Raw genomic sequence first — 19,496 nt, forward strand, 5'->3', positions numbered from 1 at the left:
TGAATTACATTAACAAACATTTGTGCTGCAATTAAATTAGATGACTTGGATAAAATCAAATACCTTGTATAATCATCAGTCATTTACTTTTACAGCACCTGGCAAATGGAATTATAAATAACAACTTAAAGAAACGTTTTAAATGTAGCACAAATAGGGATAAAGGTCAGGAATAAAGAGAAGAAAAAAGTGTGGCCACAAAGAAAAGCTTCCAGGCTACACAGTAAGTATCTTTTGAGTTGAATAAAGGTTGTGACGTCTTTTTATGAGCCACCTGTCTGAAACACTACAGAGAAAACATATGTTTAAACTGCAAATAATTTTATAATGCTGAACCATTACCTTTGGAAAAGGCTTTAAGGCTGAATTGTTAAAGAAATCTCTAAATCCTATCTAAATTGCGTCTTTGCTTCATGTTTGTGTTCACTCCATATTCCATTTATAAATATTCCACAATACACTAATATAAATTTATACACTGCTATACATGTCACTGTATTATGGATTATTATTAGCATTTTACAGAAATGTAAATAAGTTATTCAAAACCATGTCTTATTGCTGCTGTCTTATTTTTATTCCCTTAGTTACTAATTTATTCTCATATTTTAGTCGTGCATGGAAACACTGTGCTTTCCGCCCACACACAAACTGTTCCCTAACACAATCATTTAAATGGTTCTCAGTGTCACCAGAACAATATTTAGTGGCATCTGTAACGTCAAACAAGAAACATCGCATTACTGTGGTTAAATGGAATAAAGGGAACTAATTTATAACCCATTAAAAAACATATAAAAGCAGTGGAATGTTGTTTTTAGAAATATTATGCTCATAGTTGAATTCTAACAATTTAACAAAAGTGCTGGCTGTCTATTACTTTAGATCGAAAAGCACTTGATATTATGGTCGCCTCTGACACAATAAAATAGGAGAAATTATGAGAAGGCAATTGATTGTATACGTCAGTTTTTCCATGAGAAAGTTGGCACTGTAGTTGCAAATCTAGTTGCACAACTGAGCTTGAGCCAGAAAACGAAAAACGAAACTAGCCTAGAAACTCATGCAAACACATGCAAACACACACAGGCACAGGCACAGGCACACACACACACAGTTAAGGAAACATTTGATCAAAGGGGTGTGTTTTGTAGGTGAAATGAAACTCAGAAACTCTACTAATACAGATGATGATCAGAATAAGACAGGATAAAGACAGGCAGCCAGAGACGTGTAAGGGATCAGAACTTCACCAAGGTAAATCTGTTTTTCTTTTTTTTTTTTGATGTTAAATGTTTTAGCGACCAATAGCCTTTCAGTAAAACTTGAAGAGATTCAAGATTCAAGATTCAAGATTCAAGAAGCTTTTATTGTCAGTTGTATTGTACTAGTAGTTGTATGTTTATGTAGCACCAGGTCCTGGAGAAACGTTGTTTCATTTCACTATGTACTGCGCCAGCTGTATGTGGTTGAAATGACAATAAAAGCTTCTTGAATCTTGAATCTTGAAGAGGTGCTGTAGTTAAAGTTTAAATGTCTGAATATTTATATTAGCATGCTGGCTAGCATTTAAAAAATGACCCCCTTAAACTACCTTAAAGTAAATAATGAATTAATAATTTCTAGTCAAGGTTAACTGCTTTTCCCCAGATAAAACAAATAACAAACAGAGTAGCAGGTAAGTTCACATATCCGGCTCAAATTTAATCATAATAGCAAGACTAAAAGCATCTCTCAAAGCATTTTCTTCATGTTGTTCTTTTTCACTTGCACTTGCAAGCAAATTTCTTTCAAATGCAGCCAGTCACAGGGTAGAACAGTGATTTCAGTAGCTCCAGGCTACTGTTTGTTTGGATGGCTGCTAGTGTTTCATAGTGATTAAATTGTGTTAAGCTACTCTTTCTTATTATCACTCACTTTGCTGACATGTACCAATAGTAGCATTAGTTGCCAAACATTTGCAAACCTTAAAAAACACTGTCAACACAATGCTAATATAAAAGCAGCCGTACAATATCTCAGCACCTCCAAAAAAAAAAAAAACAACAAAAAAAATTGCTATATATAGCTATTGTATAGCTTGTATATTGCTATAGCTATGGTATAGGTATAGCTATTGTACTATACACAGTATAACCATTTTAATAGTAAGATGTTTGTTTTTATTACTGATGGGGATGAAGTGTACATTCTACCTATGTTAAAAGATATATATATATATATATATATATATATATATATATATATATATATATATATATAAAATGTAAGCATTTTTTTTAGCAAATGGGATGACAAACAAAACAACATTACCAATCTGTACCAATTACCAACAGATTACGTTTTACCACGATCTTACCATGACTGACTTCACACCCCAGCCACCATCCTGCAATTCTCCACAGAACACTCCTGAATCCATCATGCAGTACCTCAAATGTACTATTTGCATAGATGTGCTGAAGGAGCCTGTCACTACCACCTGTGGTCACACCTTCTGCAAGTCCTGCCTCGATCGCCACATAACCTTTAATGACCAAAGCTGCCCATTATGCAAGAGTCAGCTGCCTGAAATAAAGGTAAACATTGTCTTAAAAGAAATTTTGAAGGAGCTCCAAAAACCCCTCATGCAAAGTCCAGATGAGTTCACCGGCAAGCCGGGGGAGGTCCCCTGCGATGTCTGCAATGAGGGTCCCAAGTATAAAGCAGTAAAATCCTGTTTGATATGCTTGTTGTCCTTCTGCAAAAGACATCTTAATGGGCATAAGAAGTCACGTTTCAAAGGGCATAAGCTGGTAGCGCCAGTGAATGACTTGGACCAGTGGGCATGCTTGGTCCACGGCAGGCCTCTGGAGCTCTATTCAGGCAGTGAGGGGAAGTTAATCTGCAGCCTCTGTGTACAAGAAGGGACAAATATGGTGTCTGCGGAAGATGAAAAAGACAGAAAACAGGTAAAAAAATCAGTGCTCTGGTTCTTCTCACTAGAAAATGTTCAGGAGTTTTTATTTGTCTTGGAATTTTGATTTGGTGTAAACTGAATGCTCAAAAATGAAATAAAGAGGTGAATGTACTTTTCACAGCTACACTTATCACAGTGTTGTTTGTGTTTATAGCACAGCACTGATGGTTTCTTCATTCTGATTGGCTCGCATGATTTTGGCATGATTCTGTAAGGTTTATATTAATACCCTTGTTCAATTGTTATTGATTCTGTAGTAACAGCATACACATAGGAATTGAATCAGGGAGATTTCCTTGTTATCACCACCATGACCTCTGACTTGTTCATTAGGGATAAATCAAAATCTGTACCTGTATCCGGAAATCTGTAAAGCTGCTTTGTGAGAATGCCCTTTATTAAAAGCTAAAGAGAAATAAAATTGAATTGAATTGATTTGATTTTAATCGAATGGAAGTTTGTGGAAATAAAAAAGGGAGTTGGGAGTGATTATGCTTTGCAGTTTGTACTAGCACCATGGACTCTATGTTCATGACTGTTTTTAACCCAACAAATTTAATTTTAACCACTTGTTCACTGGCCAGTGTAGAATTCTGAAATCACCCTGTTGATGTATACAGCTATTTTTTCCCTCACAGGCAGAGCTGTGCACTAAAATAAGCAAGATTGAACAGGGAATACAGCAGAGAAAGGAGAACATAAGTGAGTTGGACAATTCTGAATCGGACTGCTTGGTGAGTCTCTGGCCTACAACTCAGCAGAACAGCTCAAGTGAACTCATTATTACACTATACTTATACACTTTGGTTGTACACTTACACTATTTGGTATTAATCTGTACAGTTTTTTTGCACTCCAGCTTGCAAGAAAGAAAGATAATGGAAAAATCCCTTTTTATAAACTCTATAAATACACCACGTTTTATTAGTCTCAGTATTAGATTATGTGGATTACATAAAATATTAGTATCAGTGTGTTAACCCTTTTTACCACTACATTGGTGTTCCATTCCACCACAGACTGGAAATCTAACATTTTCAAAAATCTGATATAAAATAATCAGGACCCTTCAGACACCTCACACACTTTCAATGTGAGCCGATTTTTCCTCTGTTTGTATAAACTTGCACAGAATTGTAGTGGTTGACAATAACACCTTCAGAAGAGCTTGGGGGGGTTTCAGAGAACAGAAATGGGTTTGATATCATCATTTCCTCTGAAGATAGAAACATTTGTGTGAAAACAAAAAAAACTTTTTTTCTCTGAATATGTTGCCCCAAGTAGGCTAGGTAAAAGCGGAAACACTGACGAAAAACTATAAATTCTTGAAGTCCTGAGTGTGTGCTGAATGTTTTATATGAACATTAACCACCACTGTGGAGTGTGAGATGACACGAAAGAAATTCATCAAAACAAGACACAAAAAAACAGGTGGAAATTCTCTGGTAAAAAGACTTAATACGGTATAAACCTATTGTTCACCTGATAGTACTCTCAGAGTCACACTGCTATAGATAATTAAACAGCACCCTCTGAATAATCAGATTTCTTTAGTGAAACAGAGAATAATCAACAGTGAATGAACATTGTGAAAGAAAGCTACAGCTCACTTGCATTTTTAACAAACAATACTAATACCACTACTCAAATCCTTACAGAACCTGATTAAACAGGAGACAATGGACATTAAAAATGTTTTCAGTGCCATAAAGGAGGCAATAAAGAAGGCAGAGGTTGAGGCACTAAGACCTTTAGAAGAACGGAGGAAGCAGGTGGAGCAGGAGGCAAATGGCCTGAAAGGGGATTTGATGGGTAATATCAAAACTTTGAGTAAAACCATCTCAGATCTACAAATATTGAGAGATGAAGAAGACCCTGTCTTCTTTCTACAGGTCAGCAACTAATCACTTTTGGTGTTTCAATCACTTAATAAACCTTTTTTCATCATGACAATGTTTTTGTAGAATAATGTATACAGTAGTGTCCTAAAGTCTGAGTCAAGCCTTAGGAAAAACACAAATCTTTTATTATTTAGATAAACAGATATAAAATCATTACCTAGGATGAGAAATACTTATGTCACATGTCCCTAATGTCAAATTCAGTCTCTGTCTCTTTCAATAAATATTAACATATTCCACACAAATATCATCCTTACCACAGAAGGGTAAAGTTGTGAGCAGAGAAACAAAACAATTTTTTTGTATGTTCACACTTTCACATTATTAATAATAATATTAATGATTAATAATAACTGCTATTAATTAATTAATTAATAATTAATTAATTAAAAACAGTTAGATTACAGAGTAACTGAAAAGCAAAACATTTTGAAGAAATATTGCAGGATACTTTATTATTCATTTACTTATTTTATTTTATTTTATTTTATTTTATTTTATTTTATTTTATTTTATTTTATTTTATTTTATTTTATTTATTTATTTATTTATTTTATTTTATTTTATTTTATTTTATTTTTAGAATTATTCATCCACTACAGTGGAAGATGTTAGCAGTGACTGGACTTCTGTTTCCTTGGATACTGATTTGAGCTTTGGCACAATAAGGAATACAGAGGTGACCATGATGGCTAATATTAAGGACGAGTTTGAGAAACTCTCCAAAATAGGTGAGGAAAATGTTTTTTTTCCTGGTTTCCAGTCAAACATTTTTTTGTGTGTGTGTGTTTGTTTCTTTTGTCACTTTGTGTGTATAGCATTTATTTACTTTGTTTCTCATTTTCTCATCTTCTAGAAGTTGCAAGGGTTAAGAAATTTGGAGGTAAGAATGAGATATTATTATATTATCACTTATAATACCTAGAACTGGCATATAGTTTGATTTTTTGAATCATTCATGATGGATTCAGATATTTGCACTGTGCTGTAAAGGGTCTTATTGAATGATTGGTAAAGGATTAGATAGATAGCTAGCTAGATAGCTAACATAGCATATCATAACTTGTAGATAAATGATAGAGTCACTAGAAGGTGCACAGTGCCTCAAGTTTTGTGGCATAGAAGCAAAATCATTTGTAAACTTCTGAACATCTGAAGATGTTTACTTTATCAATTCTAATTTGCCATGAGTTATCGTTACAGATGTCATTAAACACATCTTGAACACCTTTTTGTGTGCCTCAAAATTGATTTTAAGAAAGAAAGAAGCAGTTGACAGCTATAATCTGGAAAAGTAGGTTCACTGATTTATTTTTTTCCTAATTTACATCTCTGATCTTTCAGTGGATGTGACTCTGGATCCAGATACAGCTAACGCACAGCTCCTAATTTCTGATGACATGAGGCAGGTGCAAAACTCTGAGGAGAAAAGGGATGTATCCGATTGCCCTGAGAGGTTTGATATGTTTGGCAGCGTTCTGGGACAGAACCGCATGACTGACAGTAGGGCATTCTGGGTAGTGGAGGTTGGAAATAAAAAAGGCTGGGATATTGGGGTGGCAAGAGAGGAGGCTAACAGGAAGGGGGCAATCACCCTCAAACCAAGCCAGGGATACTGGGTGATTGTGCATTATAATGGCGACAATTACGCAGCTCTGGAAGACACTCCCACTCTGCTGTCTCTTTCAAATGCACCCTGTAAAGTAGGAGTGTTTGTAGATTATAATGAGAAGTTGGTCTCCTTTTATGATATGGAAGCAGAAACTCATATATACTCGTTTACTGGCTGTGATTTTGGAGCAGTAATTAGGCCTTACTTTAGCCCCCACATGAAAGAGGAGGACCCGTTGGTCATCTGCCCTGTAAATCCCAATGAATAATATCTTGATTTAATGAGAAACATGATTTTTGAGCAACTGTAAAATGTAAAAGCTAGGCATTAAATTCCAGAATTTCAGAATGAAGGTTAATTTTGTGAAATATTGTGATTTTACTGCCATTATTGAAATTTATATGCAATCCATCTGGGGTTTTTAGGTTTGAAAATTTTTTTTTTATCTTTCCTGGCACCTTTTCCTTTCATATTTGGGGTGATTTTGCAAATATGGTACAGTGGATCTGATGGTTGATGATTTGTGATGCAATTGTAAAAAAAAAAGAAATGCACTGAAGCACATTTATATGTATAAACATTCAAAAAAGGGCACTATTTTTATTTACTACTAAATAAAATATTTTACCTATTACCTGAGGCTTCATGTCTGTTTTATCACTATGTAAATGGAATGTTTCTATTGACTATTCAAGGCCGTCTATGACGCAGTCAACCAGTGTTTATTTTGGTTGGTGATAGGCTAGTGATTGGCTTTTGTTAGTAACAAAAGAGCATGAGAATTTTTTTTCACTCACTACTTTACAGTGAGGTTCAGGTTCATGTTAGTGATGCATCTAACATACTCTATTGTACATTACGCGTTCATGTGTACATTGCAGTGTAAACAAAGACTCAAGAGTTATGGATGTATTGATGTATGGTGTTTAGCATGAAAGCTAAAGATTTGAAACCTTATCTATTTGAACAGAAGGCTGAACAAACAAAAGGACTAAAGCACTGCTGCACTGATCTCTTTAGGTAGACATAAAGATAGGGATAATACTTCCTTCAAGTCCTATCAGAAACATGGTCATTACAAGGGAAGTGCACTTCAATACCAAAACAAACTTGTATTTCCTGTGAAATTTTTATTGAGAATTGACTTGTTGTGAGGCATGTAATAAAAGGTCATAGAAGACTACAGGGTGAAGAGGTGAAGAAGGTACAGGAGTTTAAGTACTTGGGGTCAACAGTCCAGAGTAATGGAGAGTGTGGGAAAGAGGTTAAGAAGCGAGTGCAGGCAGGTTGGAAGTGGTGGAGAAAGGAGTTGGGAGTTCTGTGTGATAGAAAAATTTCAGTGAGAATCAAGGGGAAGGTGTAGAAGACAATGGTGAGACCGGCCATGCTGTATGGTTTAGAGACAGTATCACTTAGGAAGAGGCAGGAGTCAGAGCTGGAGGTAGCAGAGCTGAAGATGTTGAGGTTCTCTTTGGGAGTGACAGGATTAGGAACGTCAGAGGGACAGTTTGGTACATCATGTTGGACGTTTCGGGGACGAAGTTAGGGAGGCCAGATTAAGATGGTTTGGACATATTCAGAGGAGGGACAGTGAGTATATTGGTAGGAGAATGTTGGACATGGAGCTGCCAGGCAGGAGTCAAAGAGGAAGGCCAAAGAGGAGGTATATGGATGTAATAAATGAGGATATGAAGCTAGTGGGTGCAAGTGTTGAGGTTGCAGAAGATAGGGATAGGTGGAGAGAGATGATTCGCTGTGGCGACCCCTGAAGGGAAAAGCCGAAAGAAGAAGAAGAAGAAGAAGAAGGCATCAATATGAAAGTGAAACATACAGTAAGATTTAGTGGTTATTTTTCGCATCTTATCACTCCTTTACTTTCTTTCAGTAAGTCTTTCAATTTTCTTGTTATTAATGATATAAAGGTTTTTTTTTTTTTTTTTAAAAAAATCACCATTTTGGCTATTTTTTTCTTACCAAAACATTTGAACACACACTTTCTGATAACCTCTTAACATCATACACATTCTCTCTTAACAATCATACACAGTACAACATGCAATTAAATGCTCTTTACAGCTGTCTGTGCATAAAAAGATATGGAGAAAAGAATAAAAAAAAGTATTTAAAATAGAATTAAAAAATAAAATAAGATACAAAAAATAGAATAGCCTTAATCCAGCTATCCATTATTAGAAGACAGACAAATTGCATTGTGGGTCATACTGTGGTCAAAACCAGTATGTCAATAAACAAAATATGAACTAAAACATCAAATCAGACATCTGAATTTCAGAATCTTGGTGTAGTATATTAAATGTATTTACATATACTACCACTAGAGAGCACTCTTGCTTTGAGTAGGACCTGTGGGCTACATCTATCAGTATCATCATGCAAGTAATTTCACTGAGGACGTTTTCCTTTAACGTTTGAGCTTCTGATCCTACATAAAGGAAGCAAAAAGAAGGTCTTATGGGTAAAATCCAAACAATCTTTGATGCTTCCTGAAGTAAATTACAATATACATTTAACAGGGTTTGATTAGCACACACCACAGATGAAATCAGAAACAATAATCATATTACCAATTACCATATTATATCTATTGTATTCGTTTTTGTATTTTTGTATTTTTCCAGCCAAGCCACTTCTGAATCTCTATCTGCCCTCATTTCCTTATTGGTTCCATAAGCAAAAGATATCTCTGTATCACAAATTAGCATAAATAACACAAACCACTAATTTCTAGGATTACTTGTATATTGGGCACCAGGATGTGCAACTCTTTTGAATAAATTTCCAAAGCAATCTTCTGAAATGAATCTTTGGATCAAAGATTAGATATTTTTGTCAGAGCAAATCAAGCAAAGAGTTGAGGGGGACTTCCAGGCATGTTGGCTAGTCACTTGACTGATTGCCTATTTTATGATTTAAATATTGGTAAGCCTTTTGATTTTGTCTGCCAACATTTAATGACAGCAATATAAAGCTTGATGAAGCAGTGAATCTTTTCAGGCAACTGTTGGAAATTGTTTCATGAGGCTTTAAGTGTCCACTAGGGGCCACCAATGGTCAAAAAATATAGGCTTGTGTACCAGCACTGTGTTTAGATAAATGTGGGCTAGTACATGCCAAGAGGAAATATATTGTTGTATCATCTGCTGGTAGAGATTATAATGCTTTTATTTTAACCTAGCTTGTGTTGAGTTTTAGGTCATTGATAATAATGTGTATAAAAGCTACAAAAGAATAATGTGCTTCAACTCACCCCAACCAAAACTTAAGTCTCTTTTGAATTCATTCATATTAAATCTATTAAGGCGGATCTGAGTTATCATAGACATGCAGTCATAAATTTAAATTAGTCTCTGTTTGGGGTCACCACAGTGGACCATCCGATCTGCATATCTTTTTTAATTGGCACAGGTTTTATGCCAGAAGGGTTCTGACACAACCCTTCTATTTTTCCAGGTTTGAAAGCCTCACTCACAGTTAACCCTTCAGCGGCTGGGTTGGTTCCCTGCCCAGGAATTGAACTTAGGTCATGGAGGTGAAAGCACAGAATCCTTAGCAGCTGGATCACCTGTTCAACTACAACTACAAACATGTCACATGGCAGGTATCCCACGGCAGATATCTTTATCCATACTAAGAGCAATTGAGCTATGATCAAGGCAGCTCATATGACCAGGAAAGTCATGTTTATATCCAACAAAAAGCTGCATCATTCTCCAGGATATCCTGTGCAAAGAGGGTTATTCTATTGGTAGAATAACCCTTCCTTCTATACTGACAGGACCGAAAACCTAGCAGCAAAATTCCACACACATTATAAGAGTAACACTCCTTTAATTCTTCACCAATTTTTAGGTAGCAAATGTTAGTTGTTTTTTGTAACAAACATGTTATATTTACAAAGTAATTCCTCTTGGATGCAGGCACCGATTTAATTATAGTAAATGATGTATAATTTGTTTGGCACATGGGCCATATATAAAGCTTTGGGTTGGCAAATACATGTCACATGATTGGCTAACCAGGCAAATACATCACACTGTTTTATGTACATGTGGAAAATAGCATTAAGCAGGGATAATAATATCACTAAAGCTTTCTAGGTATAGTTTTCTAAATATGGATTGCTATAGATGAGTCACCCACAAGAAATTTATCAGAGATATAAATAGCATTGTGTTAAACCTGCTTCACGAATCATGCTTCAGGAAGCCTTACACCATCAACCTAGCACTTAGAATAGGTGAAAAGAATACTTTATTGATAATACAATATTTTTTTAAATATATTATATACAGTATCTGATATTCATATGACCGGCAGTCAGTCATCATTTGATACTCCAAGAGAACTGAGAAACTGAGATTGAGATTAATGTACACATTTGTGCAGTTGGTTAAAGTTACAGTTTGTGTGAGTAATATATTAATAAGCACAAAGTATTTCCATGGCATTGGTAGGAATATCATTCAGACCCAAATTTACTCCCAGACACTGAATGATACACTTCTTGGTTACTATAATATCTAATATGCTTTTGCACCTGACACTCTGGCCATTATTAAGTTTGCATTGACAAAGATAGAAAAAATTCAGTGAGGTGTAGACAATGAGTTATGTAATTCCATTATGGTCATAGCAGGAGAAATCTATTGCTTAATAACAATGAACACATTACAGAAATATCCATCAATTAATGTAAAACAAAAACATCTATATTTTCCAACAAATTATACAGCGCTCATGAGTACACCCCCTTTGAAAAGTAACATTTTAAACAATATCTCAATGAACACAAGAACAATTTCCAAAATGTTGACAAGACTAAGTTTAATATAATATCTGTTTAACTTATGATGAGATGAGGATAGCTCCCTTTTGAGTCTGGTTCCTTTCTAAGGTTCTTCTTCATATCAATTAAACAACTTTTTCCTTGTCATGGTCAACTCTGGTTTGATCTCATTAGGTATGTATTTATATGCTGAAATAATACAGGGTGGGGTACAGAAACTTCCTTTTCCTGAAGGCGTATTCTGAAGGGTGGTTAGTTCGTAGAAAAGTGGGGATGGGCATGGCCAATGCAGCAGTCACGGAAATTTTTGTCTAGCCCTAGGTAGAAAACATGAGGTGGACAAAGGAGCTGAAGAATGTTGTTCGGCAGGAAATAGCCCGAATTCTGGTGGACATGTTGGAATGTGTATAGGGAAAAGTCAGAAATCGGTTGCATCAGTGCATAGAGAACGGTGGCCACCACCTTCAAGATATTTTGTTTGAAACAGCATTTGGAATTTGAAATTATGTTCTTTATCAAAAAATAAATTTTGTTCATCAGCAACAATTTATCTTTCATTCGCCTTCAAAAACAGGAAGTTTTTGCGCCCCACCCTGTATAATGGTTCATTTAATTAAATTCAATTAAATTTTATTTGTATAGTACTTTTAACAATGGACATTGTCACAAAGCTGCTTTTCAGAAAAATATAATATCATTTCAGAATATAAATTATAAATACATACCTAATGAGATCAAACCAGAGTTGACCGTGACAAGGTAAAAGTTGATTAATTGATATGAAGAAGAACCCTAGAAAGGAACCAGACTCAAAAGGGAACTATCCTCATCTCATCATAAGTTAAACAGATATTATATTAAACTTAGTCTTGTCAACATTTTGGAAATTGTTCTTGTGTTCATTGAGATATTGTTTAAAATGTTACTTTTCAAAGGGGGTGTACTCATGAGCGCTGTATAATTTGTTGGAAAATATAGATGTTTTTGTTTTACATTGATTGATGGATATTTCTGTAATGTGTTCATTGTTATTAAGCAATAGATTTTTCCTGCTATGACCTGTACTTACATAATGGAATTACATAACTCATTGTCTACACCTCACTGAATTTTTTCTATCTTTGTCAATGCAAACTTAATAATGGCCAGAGTGTCAGGTGCAAAAGCATATTAGATATTATAGTAACCAAGAAGTGTATCATTCAGTGTCTGGGAGTAGATTTGGGTCTGAATGATATTCCTACCAATGCCATGGAAATACTTTGTGCTTATTAATATATTACTCACACAAACTGTAACTTTAACCAACTCCACAAATGTGTACATTAATCTCAATCTCAGTTTCTCAGTTCTCTTGGAGTATCAAATGACTGACTGCCAGTCATATGAATATCAGATACTGTATATAATGTATTATATACAATACCATACAATAATTATAAAGTATAAAAAACAGTTCTTTTCACCTATTCTACGTGCTAGGTTGATGGTGTAAGGCTTCCTGAAGCATGATTCCTGAAGCAGGTTTAACACAATGCTATTTATATCTGATAAATTTCTTGTGGGTGACTCATCTCAAGACATTCTATAGCAATCCATATTTAGAAAACTATACATAGAAAGCTGTAGTGATATTATCATCCCTGTTTAGTGCTATTTTGTACATGTACACAAAAAAACACTGTGATGTATTTCCATTCCATTCCAATTCTAGTCAAAATCCTGTTTTTGGTCAATAAAATTTAGTCATGTGCAGTCTGATAGATCCTTATCATTGCCCATTAAGCCACAGTCACAATTGATTTTCAGGAGTGGAGAAAAAAGTAGATGAATATGGTAGGTCCAGGTTCTTACACAGGGTGGGGCACAGAAACTTCCTTTTCCTGAAGGTGTATTGTGAAGGGTGGTTAGGTCATAGAAAAGTGGGGATGGGCGTGGCGAACGCAGCAGTCACGGAAATTTTTGTCTAGCCCTCAGTAGAAAACATGAGGTGGATGAAGGAGCTGAAGAATGTTATTCGGCAGGAAATAGCCTGAATTCCGGTGGGCATGTTGGAGTAGATGGAAACGTCAGAAATCGGTTGCATCAGTGCATAGAGAATGGTGGCCACCACCTTCAAGATATTTTGTATAAAACAGCATGATTTGAAATTTGAAATTATGTTCTTTCATTATCAAAAAAATACATTTTGTTTATCAGCAACAATTTATCTTTCATTCGCCTTCAAAAAAAGGAAGTTTTTGCACCCCACCCTGTATAAGAAACCAGCTTGACCTACCATATTCATCTACTTTTTTCTCCAGTCCTGAAAATCATTTGTGACTGTGGCTTAATGGGCAATGATAAGGATCTATCAGACTGCACATGACTAAATTTTATTGACCAAAACAAGATTTTGACTAGGGAATGTCATAGTGTTTTGTTTTTGTGTTCATGGTGTGCCATGTGTACAGTGGTGGTTGGTCAGGAGCAAAACCCTACAATAATAAGTATTAAGCTTCACATGGTGAAATTCTGCTCATTAAATATATATATATATATATATATATATATATATATAAATATATATATATATATATATATATATATAATATGTATGTAGTTCTGATATCTACATGTAAAACAGATTTTTTTCTCCTTTTGTATGTACCACAAGTAAAGCTCTCATATTTTAAAAATGTGGTTACTCCAAAAAGAAAAGAGAATGCAGAAAAATTGCATTCAACATTTCATTCCAATTGCTCTGCCCACAAGGACTTTGGCTATAATACAAATTACATATAATTATAATTATAATTATAAGTAACCCAGCTTATAGGGAGTAAAACTTCCAGTAAAAGGTGTTACTGTTATAATCGCAAAACGTTCGGTAAGGCATCATGTAACAGCCAATATGAATCACCTGTCACTATGAATCACTGACTCAAACATGGCACCACACCTGTGCAATGTGTAAAACCAAAATATGGTTTATGTAAATTAAAAGACTGTAAAATGTTATTTGCTGGTACTGAGCTGTCATAAAAACTAGAAAAAAAGTTGCCTACTGGAGTATAATAAACAGGGAACCTCATCAGTTATGGCTTTGTTGTTATTTTTGTTTAAATTTTTGTTATTCTGACTGATCAAGCTTATCTTATGATGAAACCTCCTTCTCTCCTTAAGCCAGTGGTCTATTCCAGGAGGATCTCTATTCTTTCCTCTCACTGAATGGGTTCTTATGTATAAAAATGATACACAATAGCTAATAGCATTCACCCTAACTGAATACTTATGCAAGATATTTTAGACAGCACTGTTCATCACAACAGCACCACCAAAACACTAAATGTGGAAATTTGTATTTGTGTAAGAATGGTATTCTCTCTATCCTGTACCAGAGAATCTATGAAAAGGTACACCGAAGCTGTTCGGGTGGCTTGTGGTGGCCTAAAAATATACTATCACACTTTATATTGTTGTTAAAGATTATGATCATCTTATTTCCCTTTTTTAACCTACACCTTATTTACAAGTTATTTGTAAGTGCATTTTGTGCGTCTATAACTATAATTAATATTAGGTTTGTTCAGGTTGTATAGCCGTATTTCTTGTACATATAGAAGAGATGACCTGGATCATTTGAACATCTATTGCTAATTAGTGAATAGATCATGAGGAAAATTGTCTGGCAAATGTCATATGTTTTTATTTGGTAACTACAAGTGACAATAGTGGAATTTTCCCTTAAATATTTGCCAAATGATTCCTGTCTTAAATATGTCAGCATATGCTGCCTTTCCTTGGCCAGAAAAGGAGGTTTCTGATTACTTTTTTTTTTTAAGCGAGAAAAACACCTGTTTTAATATTGATGCCTTCAGTGCCAGAATGTGTGGGCACATCAGAATCTCACAGCTGTCCTTCATCCACAGATGCCTCACAAAGTTTCTTTTTTTATGTATTTAAATTATGCATACATTTTCCTCTATTATCATAAAGACTGCAGGCAATGAGTCACTTCAATTAAAAATGTGCTTGATTTAAGAGACTCTCTGCCTGTAGTCTTCATGATAATTTAAAAAAAAAGCCATAATCCTGTCTGTATAAATCAATATACAGTATTATTTTTCTATGCGTTTCAATAGAAATGCTTAAAATGCCAATTTGTTTAGTGTAGTTCATAAACGTTTTCTAAAGATTTCATTCCATGAACTTGAAAAATATCTTTATTTACAAGCTGTGTTTTTTCCCATACAAACCCACAGCTGCATTGCCAGAGTGGTCAATAAGTAACAGAAGGCAGTGGGTACCTTGGTGTGTGTGCGCACCTATGTGTATTTAAAAAGCTACGCTCTTTGTGCCATTCATTTCTCCAATCTCCCTGTCACTTCCATAAACACAATGCCTTCCAGCACGATTTATCTCCTCTTCCTCCTGCCTGTCTTCTCTCTGTCTGAGGTGACCACTTTTACCCAGTGTCCTCAGTTCTTTTTTGGAGGAATTAAAACTATTCCCACAATATTGCAAGATCCGGGCAATCCATATCGTTACGAACAGATATGCCAGTGTCTTCTGGACCAAAATCTTAAGCCGAAATATTTCTACGCCACACTTTATGACACCATGTACAAAATCCCTGTTTATTCGGCCTACGAGTTCAACCATGCACCTGTTGACAGAACTGATCGCTGGTATGTGGAGCCACAGGTAAGAACTTTGATTTTAAAAAATCTTTTAATCTCCAGAAGTCCTGCCAATACAGTTGGAATGATATCTTTATGAATGTCATTTTGAATTGTAGCTCCATATAATACGTTGGCTTTCATTAATATTTACATATATTAATATTTACGACATGTTTAATAGGTTGTTGCTGTAATTTAGGTTATAAGTTACCCTCTATAAACCTGTCTCCTAAAGTCAGCATGAAACTTTGCTGTATCATAGCAATATCTTCAGCAGTGATGAACATTACAGTGATAAACATTACCCTGTAATGTTATTTAACATTTCAATACTTGAATATGATGTTTTTTTGGGGAAAAAAAGAATAATTGGAAAGTAATCACTAAACATTATGTAAATTTATGAAAGACAAATATAAAAAGCTTTTATAAACCGGCCCTAATGTTAAACCTACATATGATCTCAATTTAGCAAACAATGTTTGTGAAATTCCTGCTAAATAATTATATGTATAAAATATGCAGCTTGGGACACCTGACCCATATGTGAGTCAAAGGTTTCTGCATGATAATTACAGATATTATTATTATTAGTAGTAGTAGTAGTATTAGTATATTTTGCATACACAAATATGCACAAAAATAGTATTTTTGCATGCTGAGGGCTATAATCCTAGTCATTTTCCCAACAAACAAAAATACTTGATGCAGGGTGGTACAATTATTACACCTTAATTTTTCTTATTGTTTTTACCTACTATATAATCTTTTTACACAATATAAAAACTATTCCTCAAACTAGCAGCTACTCTTTCTCTTTATTTTTGAAGCTGGATGGAGGAAATGTTATGTGTATGGCAACTCAGAGCAACATCCCTTCACCCAACCAGGGCCAGCGACAGGCTCTTAACAGTGATTACGAAGGCTCTGGCTATGACAGGGGCCACCTATTCCCAGTTTACCACACACATAACGAAGAAACCATGCTGGCCACTTCAACATTGACCAACGCAGCTCCACAAGATTCTAGCTTCAACCGTGGTCAGTGGAAAAAGCATGAGCAAGACCTGGTGACACTACTGAACAACTGTAAAAAGGCTTACATTGTCACAGGGGTAATTCCTGGGAATCAAGCGATTGGGAACAATGTAAGGGTGGCTAAGTATTACTGGAATGCTTATTGCTGCTTGGGTATTAATTCAACAAGCTCAGCAGGCTACATGGGCCCTGATAACAATGGCAAAGTGCAGAAGAGCACTGTGCATGACCTGGAAGCTGAGCTGCAAAAGAGTTATGGACAGGCCTTTAGGGTGTTCCAAGGCTCATGCTAATAATAATTCTAACCACAAAATATAGTCAAGTATAATTTAAAAATATTAATTAATGTGATTTTGATTTTGACATTTATCATGCAACTGATATATCTAAGGTTATTAAATACTTTAGATTCTCAACAGTGATCAATTAATAGAATGACAGGAATCAGTTGTGACCCCTACTTGGAATCAGGTGTGGTTCCTTTGGCCACTTTGCTGATCAAATTGGACACTGATATTAATTACTTTACACAGTTTTAATCAATGATTCAATCAATCAATCAATCAATCAATCAATCAAAGGCTTGCTTGTCTTCTGTAATCCTACACTGTAAAGAATTTTGACAATAGAAACTATTCATAACTCAGTACAGTATTTAAATTTGTTTGGTAAATTTTTATACCACTGTAGCCTGTTGTCATGTCAGCACCAGAATTGGTAACCACAGACAATAGATCACAAACCACACACACATTTTTTTGCTAACTAGACTCAATCACACACACACACACACACACACACACACTCTCTCTCTCGCTCTCTCTCTCTAAGCTACCATACAATGTGAAATCTGTAAATCATGTCTTTAATTCTACACTGTAAAGAATTTTGACAATAAAACTAGAGTGTATATAACTAGACTCAATCAAACACACACACACACACACACACACACACTCTCTCTCTCTCTCTCTCTCTCTCTCTCTATATATATATATATATATATATATATATATATACAATAAAAACTATGTATAACTCAGTACAGTATTTAAATTTGTTTTAAAGCCTGTTTATAGCCTGTTGTCATGTCAGCACCAGAATTGGTAACCACAGACATCACAAACCACACACACATTTTATGCTAACTAGACTCAATCACACACACACACACACACACACACACACACACACTCTCACACAGGAAGTGAATTTAAAATTGCACAGTCAGTGAAATAAAAGCCCCAACCTAGTAAAGAACTAATGGGGTTATATTTTGGCCAAATGGAATAGAGAGAACACACACAAGACAAGGTAATGGAAATCAGAAAAAATATTTATCATGGTAAGATACGTGTAAGAAACCATCACTCCTTTACATGTAAAGCCTCACAGTGCACCGTTATAGAGTAGGATATAGTACAATAAGCACACAATATAGAGTAAACTCACAAACACCATTATCACAAAATAATATTAAAAAAGAGGACCAAAAAATAGATTTTTAACAAGATCCCTATAGCAGGCCTACTCACGAAACTTCATAAGCTTCAGAATTGGAAAAAGCTTCAGAATAAAATGATGTAAAAAGTATAGACAAGCTATGGGCTTCACAAAGTTTGAAAACTCTGATCTAAGGCAAAAGTGAGTTGAAGAAACATGACCCTTTGTGGAGATAACCAGTAGCTTGCAAAGGCAAGAATAGAAAACGTGCAAGGCTACGAATATGTGAGCAATGAGTGCTATGTGTGCTGAAATGTGATTGGACAAAGGCTAACCAGGCTCAAAAAAAAATCTGACAAAGGGTGGAAAGAGGAACATGCATGACATGTATATAAGGACACTGAAGTCTAATGGGACTTTGGTGCATGTTGGATGATTACACCACTTGTACCCCTGGTATCAGCTGGTTTGTTTGTTGTCTTGCTTGTAAGCCATTCTTATCTGAATCAGTCTTCGTGAGTTTGGCTGTTTATTCTTTTTTAAGTTTTTATTGGGAAAATTATTGTTGTATTTAGTAGTTAGATTTTCAGAGACAGCTTGGGCCAGTTTAGGGTGAAGAAGAGAATATTCCCACACTCCTTGTCACTTTGATAAATACAATGCCTTCAAGCACGTTTTATCTCCTCTTCCTCCTGCCTGCTGTCTCTCTGTCTGAAGTGACCACTTTTACCCGGTGTCCTCAGTTCTTTTTTAGAGGAATTCAGACTAATCCCACAACTTTGCAAGATCCATCGAACATGTATCATTACAAACAGATATGCCAGTGTCTTCTGGACCAAAATGACAAGCTGAAATATTTCTGTGCCACTCTTTATGACACCATGAACAAAATCCCTGTTTATTCGGCTTACAAGTTCAGGCATGCAAGTGTTAAAAGTATTAATTGCTGGTATGTGGAGCCACTGGTAAGAACTATGATTTATAAAACTTGACTTTATCTTCTCCAGAAATTCTGCCAATATGGTTGGAATGATATCTTTGTGAATGTCATTTTGAATTGCAGCTCTGTATA

General features: G+C 35.2%; 2 protein-coding genes across 3 annotated transcripts; both read left to right on the forward strand.

The window, feature by feature from the left end:
- The first annotated feature begins 1,088 nt into the window (after window positions 1-1,088).
- Window positions 1,089-7,106, forward strand: LOC131348840 (probable E3 ubiquitin-protein ligase TRIML1). Of its 2 annotated transcripts, XM_058384012.1 has the most exons (7): window positions 1,090-1,257; window positions 2,337-2,951; window positions 3,598-3,693; window positions 4,618-4,851; window positions 5,444-5,591; window positions 5,717-5,743; window positions 6,205-7,106. In XM_058384012.1, exons 2-7 carry the CDS (start codon window positions 2,361-2,363, stop codon window positions 6,738-6,740), a joined length of 1,632 nt encoding a protein of 543 aa, XP_058239995.1. In that variant the 5' UTR covers window positions 1,090-1,257; window positions 2,337-2,360; the 3' UTR covers window positions 6,741-7,106. The 2 variants fall into 2 exon arrangements, with proteins under 2 accessions (XP_058239996.1, XP_058239995.1); XM_058384013.1 differs by lacking the exon at window positions 4,618-4,851 and having other exon boundaries at window positions 1,089-1,257.
- Window positions 7,107-15,601: 8,495 nt separating this feature from the next.
- Window positions 15,602-17,965, forward strand: LOC131348923 (endonuclease domain-containing 1 protein-like). The gene is made up of 2 exons (XM_058384165.1): window positions 15,602-15,965; window positions 16,774-17,965. The coding sequence occupies exons 1-2, from the start codon at window positions 15,660-15,662 to the stop codon at window positions 17,272-17,274; spliced, it is 807 nt and encodes a 268-aa protein (XP_058240148.1). The 5' UTR covers window positions 15,602-15,659; the 3' UTR covers window positions 17,275-17,965.
- The last annotated feature ends 1,531 nt before the right edge of the window (window positions 17,966-19,496 follow it).

Source organism: Hemibagrus wyckioides, linkage group LG29, assembly GCF_019097595.1.
Source record: "Hemibagrus wyckioides isolate EC202008001 linkage group LG29, SWU_Hwy_1.0, whole genome shotgun sequence".
In the NCBI taxonomy this organism is placed as follows: domain Eukaryota; kingdom Metazoa; phylum Chordata; class Actinopteri; order Siluriformes; family Bagridae; genus Hemibagrus; species Hemibagrus wyckioides.